The sequence below is a fragment of the Cololabis saira genome, chromosome 15, assembly GCF_033807715.1.
Source record: "Cololabis saira isolate AMF1-May2022 chromosome 15, fColSai1.1, whole genome shotgun sequence".
NCBI classification, from domain to species: Eukaryota; Metazoa; Chordata; class Actinopteri; order Beloniformes; family Belonidae; genus Cololabis; species Cololabis saira.
The window spans coordinates 4669311-4691819 of NC_084601.1; the positions used below are offsets into that span (position 1 = coordinate 4669311).

General features: G+C 41.1%; 1 protein-coding gene across 1 annotated transcript; it reads left to right on the forward strand.

Moving 5' to 3' along the window:
* Positions 1 to 1283: 1283 nt before the first annotated feature.
* Positions 1284 to 18648, forward strand: ppp1r18 (protein phosphatase 1, regulatory subunit 18). Its single transcript, XM_061742172.1, has 4 exons — positions 1284 to 1406; positions 2106 to 6105; positions 14263 to 14473; positions 17735 to 18648. Exons 2-4 carry the CDS (start codon positions 2167 to 2169, stop codon positions 17752 to 17754), a joined length of 4170 nt encoding a protein of 1389 aa, XP_061598156.1. The 5' UTR covers positions 1284 to 1406; positions 2106 to 2166; the 3' UTR covers positions 17755 to 18648.
* The last annotated feature ends 3861 nt before the right edge of the window (positions 18649 to 22509 follow it).

Here is a 22509-nt window from a genome sequence, read left to right on the forward strand (position 1 = left end):
GAACATATAACACAAGTCTACAGTTTTAATGGCCTTTTCATTCGTTGATTTAGTGATTCATTTTAAGTAAAGTTCAATTTCTTTCTGGAAAACATAAAAGCAAGGGGTTTTCCTTGAAAATGTACTCTTATGAATATGAAATTTGGCAAGAAATAGAAACAGATTTATCAAAAAGTAACATTTTCCTTCTTTCTTAGGGAAACAATGGAAACCAAAAACAACATTTTCGAAGCTAAGGTATGGCAAGGTTACGAGTCACAGAACTTCCAGCAAATACTCATCACGGAAGTCTGCTATGTAGCTAATATGTGTGGTCAAGAAAATTGGAACTTTTTTAAATGCTGTCTCGCTCACTGCAAAAACTCAAAATCTTAACAGGAATATTTGTCTTATTTCTAGTTAAAATGTCTAATTTTTAGGCAAAAAATCTCATTACACTTAAAACAAGAGTCATCACCAGAAAAATTACTTGTTATTTTACCATTTTCACCTGTTTCAAGTAAATTTTCACTTGAAATAAGTAGAAAAATCTGCCAGTGGGACAACATTTATCTTCTCATTACAAGCAAAAAAATCTTGTTCCACTGGCAGATTTTTCTACTTATTTTAAGTGAAAATCTACTTGAAACAGGTGAAAATGGTTGTTTTTGAGTCTTGTCTTAAATGAAATGAGATTTTTGACTAAAAATTAGACATTTTAACTAGAAATAAGACAAATATTCTTGTTAAGATTCTGAGTTTTTGCAGTGTATAATAACTAGTGAAATCGATCATGTTGTTCTGATTTGCATTTGTATTTATTCTATATGTATTAAGTAATAGAATAATCAATACAAATAGACACAGAGTAATTCCATAAATGTATTTAAAAAACAAACATTTACATTTTCCCTTGAAGCCGAGGTGTGGCGGCTGCCGTACCTTCATACCCAATTAACGCCCCTGCTCCACCTCCATCCTCCAGCCTCCCCTCCCATCCAGCCTGCTGGACGGGGAGATGTGCCAGGCCCAGGCCAGGGGGGTGGAGGGGGTTGGGAGCCGGGCAGACGGCTCTGCGCTTTAAATGCCTTTTCTTAGGTCCCACAATATGCCGTGTGCCACTAAACTCTCTGACGGAATTGAATGTAATTATCGGATTACAGCCCTGCAGCTCCCCAGTTGGACGTAATTACTACCACACCGGCGTCGGAGGCGTTGTAATGCCCTCAGGAACACTCAGCTTTCGGGGATTGTACGTTTTTTAAAGCTTCTTTTTACAACATCTTTGTTATTTGATGTTTTTTTTCTTCTTCTTTTTGTCTTTCGTTACCGAAGAAAGGGATATTCCGTGTTGGAGAGGAGCGCATTACGCACGAATGGAAATGTGAAGTCGAGGGTTCAGAGGGATTGTGCAGAAGATTCTTTTGGTAAGTTTGGTAAGTTTTATTTGACTGATAGGGTACACCAATGAATATAACTCTAAAACAAAATTAATTTAATTATACTTTGCTACATTTATTTGATATTCTGTGTAGAAAAAGTTCAAATTTAACAACAGCCAAACTGGACTACAGGAGGTGACAAATGTATGATGAGCTACTAGTCATTAAACTTTGCAAACATATGGACTTTTAATGTATTAGAGGACTTTCTCAGAAAATTAGAATATTGTGATAAAGTTCTTTATTTTCTGTAATGCAATTAAAAAAACAAAAATGTCATACATTCTGGATTCATTACAAATCAACTGAAATATTTCCAGCCTTTTATTATTTTAATATTGCTGATTATGGTTTACAGTTTAAGATTAAGATTCCCAGAATATTCTAATTTTTTGAGATAGATATTTGAGTTTTCTTAAGCTGTAAGCCATGATCAGCAATATTAAAATAATAAAAGGCTTGCAATATTTCAGTTGATTTGTAATGAATCCAGAATGTATGACATTTTTGTTTTTGTAATTGCATTACAGAAAATCACAATATTCTAATTTTATGAGACAGTCCTGCATGTGATAACATTTCATATTAGATTATGCCCATTTCTATTAAACATGGTTTTGAGATCCTTACTTTGACTTATTTGATTTGTATTGGGTTCTTTTGGTCATTTTTTTGTTCTTGTAGTTCCCAGACTCTCTGGAGGAACCTGACTGTGTGTCCGCAGTCGTGCACCTCTTCTTCTGTTATGTCTATCTCCTCCCTGCCGGAATGGAAGCAGCTCCTTTTAGACAAAAAGAGGAGAGAGGAGGAGGAACGGGAGAGGAGAGGGAAAGAGGAGGAGGAGAAGTTAGCCAGCATGCCCGCCTGGAAGCGAGGGATCATCCAGCGAAGGAAGGCGAGGCAGGAGAGTTTGGGGGACAGAGAGAAGGACAGAGATATCTGCCTGCTGCAGGTGGACGGCAGGTCTCCTTTTGACGGCCTGAGCGACACCGACAGTTCAGTTACAATCAATCTGGGAAGCGAATTATCGCTCAGTCCGGATCCCGGGCAGTGGCTGGACGCGGAGCCCAAACCGGCCAGCCAGGTGTCTGCGGAAACCATAGTTCCCGTCCACGAAAACCCATTTATTCGCACGCAAAAAGTGTGGAGAAAGGGAAGAGACTCAGGAGAAGCAGGGAACGATGTGGAAGTGAAGGAGAAGGAGAAACTGAGCCCCAGGGATCAAGATGTCGAGGCAAGAAGAGGACGAGATGTAGAGATGAAAATAGAGAGATTTAAAGATTTGAATGAAGGATGGGAAAAGGAGAAAACCAGAGACAGGAGTCTAGGGAGAGAAAGAGAAAACAGCAGGGAAGGATGCGAAAAGGACAAACACCAATGGAAAGATTCAGTTAAGGAGCAGGAATTCTTTAAAATGAGAAAAGACACAGATGAAAAGGAACCTCATCCTCCGTCCGGCCCATTTTCTCCCCTCGTTCCCGGTCTCCGAACCATCCGTGCCGACAACATCATCATCATTGAGCAGGACAGGAAAGGCAGCGATGAGAGGAAGGGTAAATGGAGGGAACCAGACAGGGAGAAGAGCGATGAAGACCAGCTGGGGAAGAGAGGGATGAAGATGGATCTGCGCGAGATCCTGGCCGGAGGAGGCAGCGTCACCGAGATCCGAGCCACTGAAGTTCTGATCATAAAGCCCTCGGCCAACCCTGAAGAGTTGAGCACGGGAGGGAAGGGGAGGGAGGATGGAGAGATGAAGACCGGCGTGGGTTCAAGGAGGGAGAGTCTGGGCAAGGAACTGAGAACAGACATGTCGTGGGTGAGGGGAAAAGAGAAAGAGAGGCCATGGGGTCAGGCGACGGTCATTAATAAAGACGAAAGGAAGGACAGCATTGATGATAATGTGTTTGTGGACAGGGGAGGGAGGGTAAGCCAGCTGCTGAGTAAGTTCGGGGAGCACCCCAAACCTCCGTCCCGATCCAAAAGCTCTGATAATTTCCTCCCGTCAGGAGTGAGAAAATACTCAGGAGATCAAGATGACCGACAATCTGAAGAGAGAAAGACGCATGAAAAGAATATGTTACTGAAAAATGTACCAAAACGCTCCTACAGCTTCTCAGATCGAGTGATTGGTTCGGAGGAGAACGGACTAGATAACAGAGAAAGCCGGGAGAAGATACATATAGACCCAGCGGCGCCGTGGGGAGACATGGCAGACGTGGGGAAAGACACCACAGCAAAACTCAAACCGGGTTGCTCGCGAAATTTAGATAAGGACCGCTTTGGAAAGCACAGAGAGGTCAGAGCCGAAGATGAGAGGGGAGGGGTCACAGGGAGGAGAAACGAGGCAGATACGTGGATTAAACACAGGAATGATCTTAAGAGAGCAGAGCCGGTTTACACCAAGTCTGCAGAGAAAGTAAGTGATCGAGATGAAGACAAGGGGTTCACAGTGGCATCGGTTAAAAACACAGAAGGGATATCATTTGCTAGAAGAGTGCCGATTAGGCAGGATGGGAGAGCTAGAAGTGAAAGAGAAATGAAGCTGCTGACTGGAGAGAAGAGTTGGGAACATGTGGAGAGAGATTCAGAGGCAGGTGGACATACTGACGTCCATGCTACTGACACAGTTGATGTCCAAAGAGAGGATGAATTCGAATGCACAATCCAAGTTGAAGTGAGTGATACCGTCCCTGCTTCAGAAGAGTCCCTGAGTTTAAGTCCAGCTCTGGAGAGTCAACACAGACGTGACTTCCCAGAGTCCTGTGGTCTGCTCTCCGTGGTCACGGATAGGGTTCCTCATAGAAGGCCAGAGTGGAGCGGTACCGGACCCCAGGGACCTTATCTCACACACTCTGTGCTGTCCCCACAAACTGAGGATCTTATAAGTAAAATAGAAAAATTAGGAGACACAACTATTTATGTCACCGAGAGAGGAGAGAGGGCTAACAAGGCCGGACATGAACGTCCCAAAGAGAGCAAGGACGAAGTGCAAACCAGGATGGATAGTGGCTCGGAGGGTCTGATTACCAGTATGGCCCCCCGATCTCCAGAGAGGATTCCAGCCATCGGGACCCTGCCGGCACCCCTCGACATTCAAATCCCCAGGACTGTGTTCTATGTTGCGGAAGACATGTTGGACAGAAAAAAGGCAGAGGGTCAAAGCAGCGATGGACAAGACTGGGACGGAGGGCAAGGGGTCCAGAGGAGGGATAGTTGGAGGATCGGAAAACCTCTGAGCCGCATCGAGTCTCTGCGTGAGAAGATCAGGCAGAGAGAGTTGGCCAAGCAGAGACAGAGAGAGGTGCAGGATGGAGACGAGGATGAAGCTGTCGACGTTTGCAATAGACGGGCACTCGACGACAGGTATGACGAGAGGGAGAGCGGACAAGAGCAAGAGTGGGAGTCTTTGGCCTGTATGGAGAAGAGGTTGACTGAAGCAGAGAGGGCGCAGGAAGAAGCAGCACGGCAGACATCCATCACTGCGTCTGACGTCACACGGGAAGTCACCGTGTTGAAAACCTTCCCTCAGCTTCCTGTTTCTGTTCCACACTTACAAGCTGAGAGCGGAGAGGAAGTTACAAACGAATATGCCACCGCTGCCTCCGAAATTATCTCCGCTTGCTTCCAGACAGCCGAGAATGAAGACGACTCCCGTAAACATGTAGAAGATCACCTGAGGCTTCACAAGGTTCAATCGGAAAGCAGAGAGGAGGAAGAAGAAGAAGTAGAAGAAGAAGAAGAAGAGGAGGAACAAAACGAGTTCTTTGAAGAGGAGGAGGAGGAGGAGGAGGAGGAAGAGGAGGAATTCGCATCGTCTTTCAATTCTTCTCACTGTCTCTCCCCATCGCTGCCTCATCCCAACTCCCTCGCAGCCATGAGCCGGATATACAACCTGGACACTGTGGGTTCCAGATCGGGCTTGTGTCTAAAGAACAGGACAGTAGGCATCTCATCGTCTGTGAACCTTGTTAAAGTAAAGCCACTCATTCCAAACTTGCAGCAGGGGGACAGCAAAGCAGCGAACGTCGATGACGTCTGTGGGGTTCAGACGATAAAACAGCAGATAGAGCAACTTCAACTGAAGGAGCAGGAAGTACTGAATTCTTCTGCTTCGTCAAACGCTGTTCTGAGGGACAGAGACACAAAAGGGCATCAAAGTCCCAAAGGAGTATCGAAGCAGAAGTTAAAGGACGATGAAGAAACCCCAGAAACGAACCCCAAACTGTCCCCACAGCGTATTTGCCCTCCGGCATCTCAGCTCAAGCAAACTATCACCATAACCCCGTCCTTTCTCAGGAGCCAGTCCCCGGACAACTCGTTGAAACCTACGAACTGCGCCCCGACTCCTGCCTCCTCTCCGTGCTCACCGTCTCCCACCCAGTCCCCCAGCGTCTCCCCATCTCCAAACCCATCGCCCACACTCTTCACCATCAAGAGTGCCTCTGGGGGCCGAGGGAAGAGAGGGGCCACCATCACAATCACCCCCAAAAAGCCCAAGGCCGCCGGGTCCGCGGTGCCGCCGTCGACGGCCGGGTCCACCAAGGCTCCGCCACAGCAAGCGACACCCGCTGTGGCCGGGCCCGTGAAGAAGAAATACCCAACAGCTGAGGAGATTGAGGTGATCGGTGGATATCAGAATCTAGAGAGGTCCTGTCTCGTCAAAATTAGAGGGACCCCAAAGAGGGTGAGTTGTCTTTATCTTTCACTTTTGTAGCAAATAACTTTCACTTCTAATTTTAAGATGTAGAATGCACGACTTGTGGTTTCAATAGCTTGTCAAAATGATGCTGAAACTATGTCCAAATGTGACGGGGACAGGGGGGGGGGGTGTTGTTTGTTTTCACCTACGTTGTCGTAATGGCTTTTTGCCGAGCAAAGTAGCCTTTCGCTGAGAGAACATCCTTTTTATGGAGGAGTGCGATCATAGAGAAGGAGCTAAGCTGGTTAAAGCCTTATCAAGCACGACATCTTGATTCTTAGCCGTGAAATCCTGGAGTGATCTTCTTTGCCATTTGCTCCTGTACTCTAATTGAGTTGACTTTTGACTTTAGCGTGTGATAATGACCTACAGCTTTACATTGTTAGATTCTCCATCCAAGGCCTTTTCATTTTCATAAGAAGACACAACGACAAAAAAAGAAAAATCAAACTGTTTTATAAGAATACTGTTTCGGGTGCTTGGTTAGTTTAAACTTCTCCACGAAAAGACAATAAAATGCAATTGTGCAGATTTCTGCAGAGACAGAACATTTGTATAGACAACCACAATGTAACACATGCACCTCCTTCCTCTTTCTTTCTGTGAAGTTTTTTTTCTGCCCACGTAACATCACGTGCTTGCCTGTGTGAACACACGCAAGACTACACTGATATTTACAGTAATTCAGTCGGAGCAGCCTCTGACATTGCTAATGAATCTCACTGGAGTCATGCTGGGCTTTCTGTTTCTTCTCTTTTGACTCTTTTCAAAATCCATTCGAGACGAGCTCCTCTGTAAAAGAGGAAAGACAAAGTTGCTCATTAGAGCCGTAACACACCTTCTCTCTTATTACACAATCCCAGGAAGATAAATCTGACCATGTACATAGGAAATTCACCGGCAATTCGATTATTCAAATTCCTGTCCGCTGATTCAGAGATGCTCAACTGCATTTTAAGTTCCCCTTAGTGTGCATCTATGGCAAACTGCTTCTTTGTTTCCTTGTTCCAATTATCTTGTTTTGTGTTGAGTCAGCCCTCTCCAGCTCTCGGACAAATCGCTCTTTGTGTCTTCGTGCCGCTCTCCTAGTGGGAGTTTGGGTTGTTAGACGGCAGTCTTGGCAGACCATCTTTGGCCACACTGACCTTCCACTGAACGGCTGAGTCTTGCTGACAGAAGGCTGCCAACTTTTGGTTGGACATGGGTGAGAGGGAAAGAAAGAGAGGATGGAGTGTTACAAGGGGATCAGAGAAAAGCTCCCTGGTTGCTCGGCGGTGAGGGTGGGCAGGGAAAAAAAAGAATAAATGACAGTTTGTTGATAGTCATACTGAGAAGATTAAAGGCTTGTTATTTGCTCGTACAGAAACCTGCTTTCACTGTGCATGTTTTTTTCTCACTTCCTCTTTCAAAGGAAAAAAAAAAAGCCAGAGATTGACACGAGGAAGTGACGTGGCGCCCGCTTTTAAATCCCTAAACTCTTGTCTAATCGAGGCCATCTGTTTCACAAGGCTCAACAATAACTAGAAGGAGAAACCTGTAACAGAATTCATTCAGAGCTCAGGTGGCCATTACTGGGGTTCATAATAAGAACAGAGACAGTTTCTATGAATACTTTTCTTTCCACCTCCGTGGACGCGTTCATGTTTGTGTGTTGAAGCGCGATCGTCTTTAGCTCAGCTAAAGGCTGTGAGGAGATTCCCTGACCACCTGCTGCTTTCTGCCCTTCAGACGGTCTGACGTAAACCTGACGCAAACATCCCTTTACGCAAGGAGGGGGGGAGTAACTACTGTACATGTGCTTCATCTTCCTCCTTCTCCTCCTCTCAGTTTTCTCTCATTCTCCTTGGACATTAACCCTTGTGCTGTCTTCGGGTCAAGGAAGGAGGAAGAGAAGAAGGGAGGAAGGAAGAAAGAAAGAAGGAAGGAAGGGAGAAAAGAAGGAAGGAAGGAAAGAAGGAAGGAAGGGAGAAAAGAAGGAAGGAAGGGAGAAAACAAGGAAGGAAAGAAAGAAGGGAGGAAAGAAGGAAGGAAGGAAAGAAGGAAGGAAGGGAAAAAAGTAGGAAGGAAGGAAGGGAGAAAAGAAGGAAGGAAGGGAGAAAAGAAGGAAGGAAGGAAAGAAGGAATGAAGGGAAAAAAGAAGGAAGCAAGGGAGGAAAGAAGGAAGGAAGGAAGGGAGGGAGAAAAGAAGGGAGGAAAGAAGGAAGGAAGGAAGGAAGGAAGGAAGGAAGGAAGGGAAAAAAGAAGGAAGGAAGGAAGGAAGGAAGGAAGGAAGGAAGGAAGGAAGGAAGGAAGGAAGGAAGGAAGGAAGGAAGGAAGGAAGGGAAAAAATAAGGAAGGAAGGAGGGAAGGAAGGAAGGAAGGAAGGAAGGAAGGAAGGAAGGAAGGAAGGAAGGAAGGGAAAAAAAGGAAGGAAGGAAGGAAGGAAGGAAGGAAGGAAGGGAAAAAAAGGCAGGAAGGAAGGAAGGAAGGAAGGAAGGAAGGAAGGAAGGAAGGAAGGAAGGGAAAAAAGAAGGAAGGAAGGGAGGGAAGGAAGGAAGGAAGGAAGGCAGGAAGGGAAAAAAGAAGGAAGGAAGGAAGGAAGGAAGGAAGGAAGGAAGGAAGGAAGGGAAAAAAGAAGGAATGGAAAAAAGAAGGAAGGAAGGAAAGGAGAACACAAGGAAATAATGTACGAGCGGAGAAAAGAAGGAAGGAAGGAAAGAGGAAGGGAGAAGTAAGGAGAGAGTGGAGGAAAGAAGGAACAGGAGAATTAGGTCATTTTTACCCAAAGACAGTACAAGGGTTAAAAAAAAAACAAGTAAATAGCCTTGATTTAGGCTTGGAACATCCTGGTAGATATCTTTTGAATTTAAAGTTGGGTTAATAATTTTTTATAAACGTGTCAAATTGTCATTGTTTTCATCTTCATGCAGTCCTACCTGTGATGTAAAAATTAAGATTTAAAAAAAACATTTGTTAAGGATGTGAACAAAATGACAACACAATCAAAAACATGTTCCATAACCAGAAAGGAGCAGGAAGAAGAAAATCTTATTCTACCTGCCCCTCCCTCAAAACAAAATTGAACAATAATAACAGATGGTCTGCACAATTACTTAGTTAATATCACAAACATATACATACCGGTATACATTTTATATACATTTTAACTATTTCATCCATACATTGCTATTTTTTTCTCTTTAAATTTTTTTTTTAAACTGAAATATGTTTAAACAGCCATTTAAATCATAATGTAATGAATTCCATAACTTAATTCCAACAACAGAAACACTCATCTGCTTTAAAGTTGTTCGGGCACATAGATGTTTAAATTTAATTTTCTACGACTATCTTCATTATTTGAACTAAAAGTAAACATGTATTGTAAGTTTTCTGGTAATGCTTTACATTTAGCTGTTACATGATTGTGAGTGTCTGTAACTTAACCAAATCATCGAGTTTCAGTTAATCTTGATTCAAAAAATAATCTGTTGGTGTGTTCTCTGTAATGCGTATTGTAAATAACTCTAAGTGCTCTTTTAAAAATATAAAGGATAAAAATAAAGGATCCATGTTACTGTATTTTCCGCACTATAAGCCGCACCACACTATAAGGCGCACCTTCAATGAATGATGTATTTAAAAACTTTTTCCATATATAAGGCGCACCGCATTATAGGGCGTACTAAATGGTAAAATACCGTACTATAGTGGCTGGGGTTGAGTTACGTATCTACCTGATGGAGCTGCGCTACAGGAAATAAAAACCAGCTTTGCTCCGTCTCGTCAAAGTCTCCATTATGCAAGTCAGCGTCGCTGCTGTTGTCTTGAACGTCTGTGACGATTCCTGACGTTTTTAGCGCTGTTACTTCGGTGACACCAACTACATTACCCACAATCCCCCTGACTACAGTAACAAAAATTACTGTAATGATCATATATAAGGCGCACTGCATTATAAGACGCACTGCCGGTTTTTGAGAAAATTACAGGCTTTTAGGTGTGCCTTATAGTGCGGAAAATACGGTAATCTGTTGGTGTGTTCTCTGTAATACGTATTGTAAATAACTCTAAGTGCTCTTTTCTGTAATAAAAATAAAGGATTCATATTAGTTGGATATGTGTTGCCACAGACTGCAACACAATAAGTTAAATAAGGCAAAATTAATGAACAATATAAAATTCTCATTACTGTATGATTTAACACAAACTTAGCCTTATTCAAAACAAAAATATTTTTGCACACTTTTGATTTTCTGCACCCGTGGTACGCAGGGCGGCACTTCCCTCCATGAACTTCCCTCCTCCCGTCTCTGTCTCTGTGTCTGTGTCTGACCGGGTCCTGCGCTCCTGCGGCGTTAGCCGGGGTTAATCAGGGTTGCAGTGGGAGGATAAGCCTCCCGGGCCTCAGGATGATTCTGCCAGCCTCTCTTAAGGACAGCTATTATTTCCACTCGTCTACAGACGGGCACAGGTCAGGGCGAAGCGTGGAAGTGTATTTACCAGAGGTGTCCTTAAGTAGAAATTTTGGTTATCTATACTTCACTGGAGTAATTAGACGACTTTTTACTTTTACTCCTTACATTTTCACGCAATTATCTGTACTTTTTACTCCTTACATTTTAAAAACAGCCTCGTTACTCTATTTCATTTCGGCCTTTAATAAAAACTATCCAGTTAAATTGCTCCATCTGGATAGAGTGAATTTGGTTGTGGTTGTTAGAGATGTTCTTGTCCAGTTTTGTTCTTACATCCGTTCCCTCAGATTCCTGCAACTAAACTTGGATGTACATTCCAATAAAGGTTAGGATAAATGATAACATGCCTCTGAAGTTTGACTTCGGGAACACAGGCCAGAACGCAGCTCCTGAGGCTCCAGCCTGCAAACATGCACAAAAGAGAAAAAAGGGGGGCCGGCACAAGAAACTACAGGAACGATGGACAAAAATGATAGCTATGAGATACTTATAATAAATAAAAATGGTAATGGAGAAGAGAGGCAGGGAAAAGGAGAGGAGAAGAAGGGTGAGAGGCACCGCCCAGCGGATCATGTCGGTGCCCCCCTGCAGCATAAGCCTATAGCAGCATATCTACCACCAAGCTATATTTGAGACTAACTATTATAGTCTTGTTCTATAGCTGCAACTATGACTACTGACTCTAACACACTAGAGTTTACACTACCTAGAGATTTACCAACACCAGCTAGAGGTTTACTAAACACCAGAGGTGGACAGAGTACTCGACCCCAGTACTTGAGTAAGAGTACAAATACTACTGGTCAAAATTTACTCCGTTACAAGTAAAAGTAGCTCAGTCAAAATATTACTTGAGTAAGAGTAGAAAAGTACTTGCTTTTAAAGGTACTTAAGTATCCAAAAGTAAATGCTTTTAAATTGACTTTAAGTAAAAGTAAGAGTAAGAGTAAGAGTCGATTTCAAAGCAGAGAGGTAGTTCTGCTTCGGCAGACACAATAAACATTTGAAAATAAATGTCTGTGGTTTGTCTGTGCCCTCGTTTTTTACTCGGTCGAACTCAAACATTGAGTTAAGATACGGCCAAGGATTTTGTGAAAGTCCCTGCTCCGAGTCCGGCTGATTATCAGACTCAGTCGACTCAGCGGATTGTCTTTCTTCTCCTGACGCAGGCGTAGCCATTGTTGCGGCTATGTCTTGACTTGTTGCGGCTCTGTCTTGACAAACGCAGGCTACTTTGGCGGTATCGTTTTGAGGAGGCTTGACGTATTTCCGCTTCACCTACATCCCAGTGGAGAGCGTGCACTGTGATAGGTCTCCTCCTTTGACAAAAACAGCTTGTGTCTAATAGGATTTTAGGGAAGAAGAAAAAAGAGCAGACCTGAAAGTAACGAGTACTTTTCAGCCTTCCTAGAAATTTACTCGAGTAAAAGTAAAAATATTTGTCTTGGAAATGTATTCAAGTAAGAGTAATAAGTACCAAAGAAATCTAATACTCAAGTAAAGTACAAATCCTCTGGATATGTACTTAAGTACAGTACTCAAGTAAATTTACTCCGTTACTGTCCACCACTGCTAAACACTAACTATAGGCTTTACTAAACAGAAAGGTTTTAAGTTTAGTTTTAAAGGTGGAGGTGGTGTCAGCCTCCTTAACCCAGATTGGAAGTTGGTTCCAAAGTAATGGTGCCTGATAGCAGAACGCCCGCCCTCCAAATCTACATTTAGATACTCTAGGAACTACGAGTAAACCTGCACCCTGAGAACGGAGAGCTCTGCCAGGAACATACGGCACTATCAAATCTTGTAAATACTGCGGAGCTAAGCCGTTTTGGGCTTTATACGCAAGTAATAAAATTTTAAATTGGATTCTGAATTTTACGGGTAGCCAATGGAGCGACGCTAACACTGGAGAGACGTGGTCTCTCCTGCTGATTCCTGTCAGCACTCGTGCTGCTGCATTCTGGATCAGCTGGAGCCTATTCAGCAAATTACTTGGACATCCTGCTAATAACACATTACAGTAATCTAGTCTAGAAGATACAAACGCATGAACTAGTTTTTCTGCATCACTCTGTGAGAGGATTTTCCTAATTTCTTAGGAAGGTTAGGTTTAAATTAGGTTCTTTAATATATTTGCATTATACTAAGATACATTCATTTTCAATGGCTTTTGTCCTTAATGGCTTTTTTCCCCCTTACATTACTTTTACTTTTATACTTTAAGTAGTTTTGAAACCAGTACTTTTATACTTTTACTTGAGTAAAAAACTTGAGTTGATACTTCAACTTCTACAGGAGTATTTTTAAACTCTAGTATCTATACTTCTACCTGAGTAATGAATGTGAATACTTTTGACACCTCTGGTATTTACTACCCGTACAGGCCTGCAGCAGAACAGTGTTATTATAGGACGGTGGACGTGCTGACTGCTGAGCTGAGCAAACAGCCTATTTAGGGCCTCATTCTGCTTTTTTTAAGAAAAACCAGAACTTGTTTTCAGTTTCTGCTTCTGCTTCTGAACATGCACCACATTCTCTCTAAACAATGAGCGCCTGAAGTGTTCGGTCGGTAATTACCTCTGCAAAGGGAGTATTTCTGCCCCTGTGTTAAGCCTAATGCTGTCAGTTGACAGCATTAGGATTGATTAGCATTGATTAGCATTGATTACACCGACAGCGTAATGACAGCAACGGCTCACAGAGACAGACTTAACATTCACTGATGCGTCCCAGCCCCATCTACAAGTTTTGTCATGTAACGTTTGTCAGAAGAGCTATACTGCATTTACTGTTAGAAAATCACAGCGTGTGAAACTAACTCATTATTTTTCCATGCCCTATAATCAGAGTTGGGTAGTAACGAGTTCCATTTACTCCGTTACATTTACTTGAGTAAGTTTTGGGAAATGTTGTACTTTTAGGAGTAGTTTTGAATCACTATACTTTTACTTTTACTTGAGTAGATTTGTGAAGAAGAAACTGTTCCTCTTACTCCGCTACATTAGGCTACGTTGAGCTGTTACTTTTCTTTTATCCCTTTTATCCACGTACGCGTCAATCTCATGACATCACTGGGTGATTCTTTGGGAAAAGTGTTTGTTTTTGCATGTTTTGTCACATTTACACAGACTCAAACACACACAGAGTTTCTATGAGTTCATGTTTGTTCTGGTTCTGCCTGGTTAAAAAAGAAAAGTACAAAGGCTTGAAATTTTGTGCTACTTGTGCTTAATTTATTTATTTTTATTCTGTTATTATTTTATTTATTTTATTATTTATTAAAGTACTTGAATTTACTTTAAGCTTATTTATTTAAGCTATTTTTTATTAATTTTAATTAATTTTATTATTGTATTGATTTAATTTGCCTGAAGATGATTATTTTGTACTTTTGTCTGTTTGAATGGTTGTGTTAAAAAAATAAATCAGACGTTACTCAACAGTTACTCAGTACTTGAGTAATTTCACCAAGTACTTTTTTACTTTTACTCAAGTAATTATTTTAATGACTACTTTTTACTTCTACTTGAGTCATATTATTCTAAAGTAACAGTACTTTTACTTGAGTACAATTTTAGGCTCCTCTACCCAGCTCTGCCTATAATAATACAAGCCTTTTTTTTTTTTTAAAGTAATTTCCATACAATAGAGGATTGTCAACACCTTGCTGTCCTTCCGTTTGCAGGGAAAGGTGTGCTTTGATGAGGGCCGGCTGGAGCAGGTGTGTGAGTACCCGTCAGAGACGTCCATGCTGGCGCTGAGCCCCCTCCCTCCCGACCTGCTGATGGAGAAGCTCCAGGGGGAGGAGGCCCAGGAAGAGGAGGGGGATGTGGAGGGAGGACCGGTTCTGTTCAAGAGAAGCACGGGGATCCCAACAGGACCGCGTCTGAGAGTGGGTCAGTGCCACCCCCTCCTCAGAAAACATAAAGTGTAGAAAGATGTTCTCAACAAAACAAAACCCTACAATCTATCTATCTATCTATCTATCTATCTATCTATCTATCTATCTATCTATCTATCTATCTATCTATCTATCTATCTATCTATCTATCTATCTATCTATCTATCTATCTATCTATCTATCTATCTATCTATCTATCAAGGTGATAAAGCTTGTATTTTTATAAAGTCAACCCCAGTGGAAAGAGCAGAACAACTGTGATATTATTCCAGCGTGTAAGTTACTGCCTCCTCGTGCCATTCACCTCTTCTGAATCTACCGCCAACACTCGTAAACCACATTATTAAACCTGGGGATGTATTTCTTCTCTTTGAAGAAGGTGGTAACACTGTGTCCTAACTGCATGCGACCCGAGTGAGCGTCAGCGTCAAAAACAGTTCCATTGCTTTATTTTTTATTGCACTGTCTATACTGGTTGCGAGTGATGCGGCGCGATGCGGCGCGATGCGGCGCGGCACGATGAGTCGCGGCGCGATGCGATGCGATGCAGCGCGGCGCGATGCGGCGCGGCGCGATGCGGCGCGGCGCGATGCGATGCGGCGCGGCGCGGTGCGACGCGCGTCCGTTTTGAGCTGGACTTTTGTCGCACGCCCTGGTTCTATTTTCTTCCTGTCGCTCGCGTTGAAAGCCGGTTGAAAGTTGAAAAAAAAAGTTGAAAGCGCTGTAGGAAACAGTCATTTCAATACAAGAACCTCAATAAAGTGGCAGCTGCTGGAGGGACATCGCCAGGGAGCTGGAAGGTTCTGATAAGATAATAAGATATAATAAGAATCTTATCTTAATCTTATTAGGGCTTCATTTGTGCCGGATCCTGCCGGATTTCTCGTGTCCTCTGCTTTTCCCCACATCCCAGTAATGATCTGACATGCTGACATGTTTGCTGACATTTAACACCACACGCCGCTCACTCCACGCTGTTCGCTGTTTGATTGCGTCACCGTTTGTTTTTTCCCCACTTATTCCACCGAATAATAAGCTTGTTTTCTGTTTAGAAAGTAAAAACGTAGGAAGATTACAAGTAATCACCCATCTTTTACTTGTCTTTACTTACTTGTGTATGGTTCCGCGTAAAATCGACGGCGAAGCCTACGGCGTAGGGTACGCGGCAACGCGCACCGTTCGGTGACTGCGCCGCGTACCCTACGCCGTAAGGTCTGCGTTGGTGTAACGCGGAACCATAAATAAGCCTTTTAAAAGGCGAGTCTCAGCTGTCAATCAAAAGAACGTGGTAGAACGTGGGGGCCATAGCGCGTTCAGTGTGGACAGAGCGCCTCCAATGCCACGCAGTGCAACGCGACAGTCGGACGCTCGCATGCAGTTAGGACAGGTTCAAGTGTTCATATTCCTGAGACTGTGTTGCACTAAATACTCACAGTAATTGTGTTGTGAAAGTAGTTCTCAACAACTGGCCTACATTATTCATTCTCTGTTTGACAAATATTTTCTGAAAATGAACTCTATTGGAAAACTATTCAAAATATTCATAAGCCTTTTTATATATATTTATTCTTTTTTTTATAATATTTGCAACATATTTATTTACAAACTGTTCACAGACCAGTTTACAATTAGTGTATGATTTCAGTTAGAGATGAAAAGAGGAATAAACGGCTTGGACTTGGTGCCACATGGACTGCAATGCTTTTCTTAAACGTAACGGCTCTTAAAATATTTTTAACCTACAGTTTTTTTCTTACTCTTAAGTTTTGTTAAATATAGTATGCAGTAATGTTCAGGAAGAGCCACTGAAGTGGTACTTGGCTACTTATAGCTATTTTCATATTTCTTTGTGTTTAAGCAGTTTATATTTGAACATACAGTGTTATATGAAGGTTAATAGTGTAACGCATCAAACAAATAATCTCATAGAACCAATTTTAGACATTTGGTAAGCCAGCATTGGTGGTTTCCTCCATCAAACATTACTTCATATTGTGCACACATCCAGCGGGCAAACTTTGGTAGCAATCAACCTAAGATACTGTATAAGAAAATATGAGTCTTTTTGTTTTATGACATTGAGAAAAATATCAAATAATTGTGTTATCATGCTCTAAGCCAGGGGTGTCAAATGTGCGGCCCAAGAGAGATTTTCATGCGGCCCGCGAGAAGTTTCCAACGCAAAAAACCGAAATGTTAATTTACTAAAAAGGAAGGCATAAATAATTGCCATGAATCGCAGCATATCCGATAATATATTTCTTCTACAAATCCATCGTTATTCCACAAAGAAAGCAGATTTCAAAATTTTTTTAGTTTTCTAGAATGCATTTGCCGATTTTATTTCTTTGTAGACGGTCGTTTATTTTTATTAACTGACTACTATTATATATTTTCGCAGGAAAAATATCACTGCTAAAAAAGATGGAAGAAGATATTTATTCGGAGAATTTCAGTTTTGAATACGAGGATAGTGACAAAGTAAAACAGTTAAAAGAGAAGTGCTGACTTTTTCGGCACACTGGCGTAAATATCTGCGCCAATTTAAAAAAATAAATACACTTAATTGTACTGGAAAAATCTCTAAATCACAAAGAAACACTCTCGGATGTAATAAGAAAGATTTTGCTTTTAATTAAATTTCCTATAAAAAAGCGAAATATAAAAAAAACATACTTGTTTCTGTTTATCTTTGTAAAATGATATTAAAAGTATCTTACATAATTTGAAAAAAAACGAGAAATTTCAACAAAAGATCCTGAAGAAATATATTTTACATAATTAGAGTGTAAACAAAGTGCATATTTCCTTTAAAATGAACTAAACTGATATTGGATTAGATAACAATAGTAAAAAAAAAGAATTAGAAAAAAAAATTTTGCACCGTTTTTGTTATTATGAGCGTGCGGACCGCAAGAAAAAAATTGGTCAAATCCGGCCCGCCAAGCAAAATGAGTTTGACATCCCTGCTCTAAACAAAAAAATAACCAGTGTCCAATGTTTTTTTTTTCAATTGCTGCAGTAAAGAATGTGGGCAAGCTCAGTAAAATTACAAAATTGTAATTTAAAAATGAAAGAGAAGTTGTGGAAATTATAAACATGTTGCGGTTGGAGAGCAAATGGAGAGGTATGGTTGCGTTGTGGCCGTCACAGAGCCACCACTATTACTGTTGTGGGATGAGAATCTCATTCAACAACAAATAAAACTCACATCTTCACGCTATTTACCTTCCATCTCCGTCTCTCTGTCTTCCAGATGAGTCTTGCCCTCGGTAGAAGCCAGTCACCTTCGCCAAAATTGCCCATGTGATGGGTCCACCAACATTTTATTGACATATATGATCATTTTTAATTGTGTTTTGATAAATTTTGTATTTTTAGTCACCGTGGCTTTTTATTTTCTCTAGCACCAGGAGTTCAGTTTGGATTTAAGCACTTGAATAGACAGATTTAACAGTTTTAGTGTGTAAAACCAGTTTATTTTCAGGGAAACTGGGGGAGAGCTGTGAATGTATAAGTATGGTACATATGTTGAAAAGCTCAGGCATGCGCTGCGGAGCAATGAAGGACCACTTGTCTATACAAAATAAAGAATGATATAAGATTTTATTTTTTAGTTAATATATTTTATAGTTTATGTTCCCGTGTTTCCTAATTTACATCAGCACAGAAGAAAAGAAAAGACTCAGTGAAGTGATGTTTATGTCATCTGGTTTTAATGTGCCTGCTGGATTTGCTCATACAGGTGGCATAAAGATCAGTGGGAAGCCTTTCAGATGATCCTCCTGTCGTTGGGCGTGCTGTTGCAATGGGTTTTGGTGCAATGTGTGACATGATGCAGGTTTCACTGGAGTCATGCCGTCCACAAAAGCCCTGGTAACTTCAGTGGGGAATTCTTTTTTTTTTTCTTTTTGTTTTGTTTAAGCGGTGAATAAACAGAACTCCCTGAAAATACGAATATTTTATTCAGAAAAATGAAACATCAACATGTGAGAAACCGCTGATATTGGACTTTTTGATGTTCTACATTTATAATATTATATAGAAGGGCTTTTTTTTTTCGCTTTTAAATGTTTTAATTGGTAAAACAACACAAATTCTGTGCATATATTTTTTCTATGACACTTGAAGAAGCTGGCTTCAAGATAAAAAATCTAATAAATATTTCTGAAAACAGTTTTGTGTCGTTTTGTTCTTACTGTACATACAGGACTGTCTCAGAAAATTAGAATATTGTGATTTTCTGTAATGCAATTACAAAAACAAAAATGTCATACATTCTGGATTCATTACAAATCAACTGAAATATTGCAAGCCTTTTATTATTTTAATATTGCTGATCATGGCTTACAGCTTAAGAAAACTCAAATATCCTATCTCAAAAAATTAGAATATTCTGGGAATCTTAATCTTAAACTGTAATCAGCAATATTAAAATAATAAAAGGCTTGCAATATTTCAGTTGATTTGTAATGAATCCAGAATGTATGACATTTTTGTTTTTTTAATTGCATTACAGAAAATAAAGAACTTTATCACAATATTCTAATTTTCTGAGACAGTCCTGTATAATGAGCTGCTTAGTAATCACTTCTTCGTGTGCGTGCATGTGTGTGTGTGTGTGTGTGTGTGTGTGTGTGTGTGTGTGTGTGTGTGTGTGTGTGTGTGTGTGTGTGCTTGTATCAGACAGAATCAAGTAGTAAAACACATTGAACATGGCAATCTAGCAGCTACAATAGTGAACTGGAACATATGTGTCAAAACATGGGTTTGAAGTTCAAAAATCTGAATGGGAGACTCCCTAAGCAAGTATTGGAGAATGAATGAGCCAAGATCTTGTTGGACTTCCGGATTCAGACTGAAGCCGCAGAAAGCTTTGACTGACTCAAGGTGAGTGTGGTTGCATAAACTCATCCAAATAGTTAACAGGCATGGACCAGTTCATCATTTCATCTGGGCCATGGGGCCACGCCTGGCCCTCACATCATTTACTGTATCCCATGTCAAAATTAGCTGGTTAAATTGGCTCCACATCTGGTTCATACAACACATGCCCAAATCTAAGTTTGACCCACATTACACCTCCCACCACTGTAACCAGTACTCTAGTTGTAAAAAACAATCAGGGGGGATGGTGGATTTGATCATATGGGGACAGATAATTTGTGCTGATTACAAATAATATAATATATTACAAATAATAGCAGTGACCAAAACACCTGCAGAAATACTGCAGGAATGACATAGCAGCAGTTAAATGCAGCCTTCTGTAAGCTTTAAATATCCACTGGGCTTACATCAAATACATCAAAACACAACAATAAAAAACACTTTTCTGAACTTATCAATATGACTCTGTCCTTCACAGGATAAGTAAAATGGATCACTGCAAAAACTCACAATCTTAACAAGAATATTTGTCTTATTTCTAGTTAAAATGTCTCATTTTAGTAAAAAAAATCTCATTACACTTAAAACAAGACTAATCACTGGAAAAAACAACAATTTTCACCTGTTTCAAGTAGATTTTCACTTGAAATAAGTAGAAAAATCTGCCAGTGGAACAAGATTTTATTGCTTGTAATGAGAAGATAAATCTTGTTCCACTGGCAGATTTTTCTACTTATTTCAAGTGAAAATGTACTTTAAACAGGTGAAAATTGTCAAATAAGTTATTTTTCTGGTGTTATTTTTCTGGTGATGACTCTAAATGTTGAAATAGCAGTAAAACCACATTCATTGATGAAATGACATAAGGGATGGAAAGGAGGGATGGCAGTTTTACAGGGGGGGATGATTTGGACCGTTTTTATTTCAGGGGGGGATGCCGTCCCCCCTCATCTCCCCTCATCCCCCCTCATCTCCCCTCATCCCCCCTCATCTCCCCTCATCCCCCCTCATCCCCCCTCATCCCCCTTCAACTCCAGTACTGGCTGTATGGGAAGCTGGTAACGGCTTACCAGCCAAAATTTGTGTTGGTTGACAAATGCCAGAAGAAGGAAGCAGTGGCAGACGCATCCATTCAATGCAACAGCAAAATAAGGTGGAAAGGAATATTAGAGCTGTAAAAAATACCACTACTACTGTCTAGTACTGCTAAGACTACTTGGGACATCCAACTATCATCTACACCCACAGGGATCTGCAGGAGCCTATCACAGCTCTGCTCAGGTTAAAGGCAGGGGTACGTCGTGAAAAAGGTCACCACACGAGCAGGCCTTCACATCTAAGGGTAATGTTGAATACCCAATTCAACCTGACATTAACCCAAACTCTGACTATAGGACGTAACAATTGAGATCTGCATCCTAATTATGCAGTATAGGCTTAAATACTGTGTAGAACCCTAAAGCTCTTAGTCCTTTGGAAGAAGACTTCAAGTTGGATAAATTAATCCAGAGAAAAAAAAGATCAAATAAATTAGAAGGATTTTAGCTGCTGTTGACGTTTAGCCCTAATATGAAGTATGGTCTCAATTAGGGTTGCCAACTCCCTGAAAAGTAAATAAGGACCCGGACGTCTCATCGGCAGGACCCGATTGCCTTCACCTTTCCTGGCGTGCTGAATCTTTTTAACTCCTTTTTTTGTGAGTGAAACGATTTTTTAGCTTTTTGACTCGAACCTGAATTGAATTAGATGCATATTTTTGAATGCCATGAACACATGGAAAACTAATTATTATCCGGCAATTCACTTTAATACAAAATAACAAAATGAACTGAATAAAATAAGTATCTTTCTTAAACAGAAACATGTCCTGCTTAAAGGAGCATGAGGCAAGAATAAGAAATGAGACCCATTAGCGCCACGACGACCGTCGGGGTTCCTGCAGCCAACAGTGAAGCCGGCACAGGAGTGCCGTTCAAATCAAGCTCTAAATATGATTTACAATGTTATCTTAACTGGTCAGTAGGAAATGAGCCATGATGTCAGCATCTGTTTTCAGTCCCAATTCAAGTTGAAGCTGCCTCCATGACTCAAACGTGTATCCAATGTTTACTCGTGCGCCGCCGAGAACGCGCATGCAGCGTCATGTGACGTCACATCCACAGGACAACGCGGGAAATTCCTGCCCGGAATTGCAGCACATTTTGCAGCACACAGCCTGTTAAAGGCAACGGAGAGATACACTAGAGGGCTCATTCTTTTGGCAGGATTTATGAATAAAAATTCGTATACGTTTTAAGTTTTCTAGTAATAATTTCAGATGAAGCGTTCCAAACCAAAACGAATGAGCCCTCTAGTGTATTTCTCCTTTGCCATTTTTTTTTCTTCTTTTATCTTTTTATGTCTGCTGGTTAAGTTCATGATTGTCGGACACACTTTATTGCTGCTCCCATTACCCATTCCTATCTTGAGATCCTTCTACTCCCCCCGGACTCCAAAAAGTTGATATCCAAATTTGTAAGTTGCTTTACTAATCCGGTTTCTTCCGATTTTATTAGGGAAGCTTGGGCCAAAGATTTAAACTCTGAAATATCAGCAGAACTTTGGGAGGAAGCACTGGCTCAGATACACTGTTGTTCTATTAACTCACGCTACAGGTTCATACACTATAACGTACTTCACAGATTGCATTACTCCAAAACAAAACTAAATCATATTTTCCCATCTGTGTCTCCTATGTGTGATAAGTGCATGTTGCCGAGGGCTCACTAGCGCATCTGTGTTAGTTCTGTCTTAAATTGTACAATTTTTGGTTAGCCATATTTGACCTACTGTCAGAGGTCTACTGCTCTGGACTCATTCAGCCCAACCAGGAACTGGCCATCTTTGGATGCTCCACTGAGACGTCTGTTCTACCGCAGGAAACACAGCCTGCTCTGCAACTTGGGATGGTCGTGGCTAAGAAGTGCATTTTATTGAACTGGAAGTCTGCCACCCCACCAAAGGTGTCAAGTAACGAAGTACAAATACTTTGTTACCTAACTTACTTTAAGTAGAAATTTTGGTTATCTATACTTCACTGGAGTAATTATTTTTTAGAAGACTTTTTACTTTTACTCCTTACATTTTCACTCAATTCTCTGT

What these genes read in the sequence shown, in the direction of transcription:
- ppp1r18 (XM_061742172.1), top strand. Translation starts at nt 2,167, where the DNA reads ATGTCTATCTCCTCCCTGCCGGAATGGAAGCAGCTCCTTTTAGACAAA. An exon ending in TTAGAGGGACCCCAAAGAGG is followed by an intron (nt 6,106 to 14,262) that starts GTGAGTTGTCTT and finishes TTCCGTTTGCAG; the next exon opens with GGAAAGGTGTGCTTTGATGA. An exon ending in AGGACCGCGTCTGAGAGTGG is followed by an intron (nt 14,474 to 17,734) that starts GTCAGTGCCACC and finishes TCTGTCTTCCAG; the next exon opens with ATGAGTCTTGCCCTCGGTAG.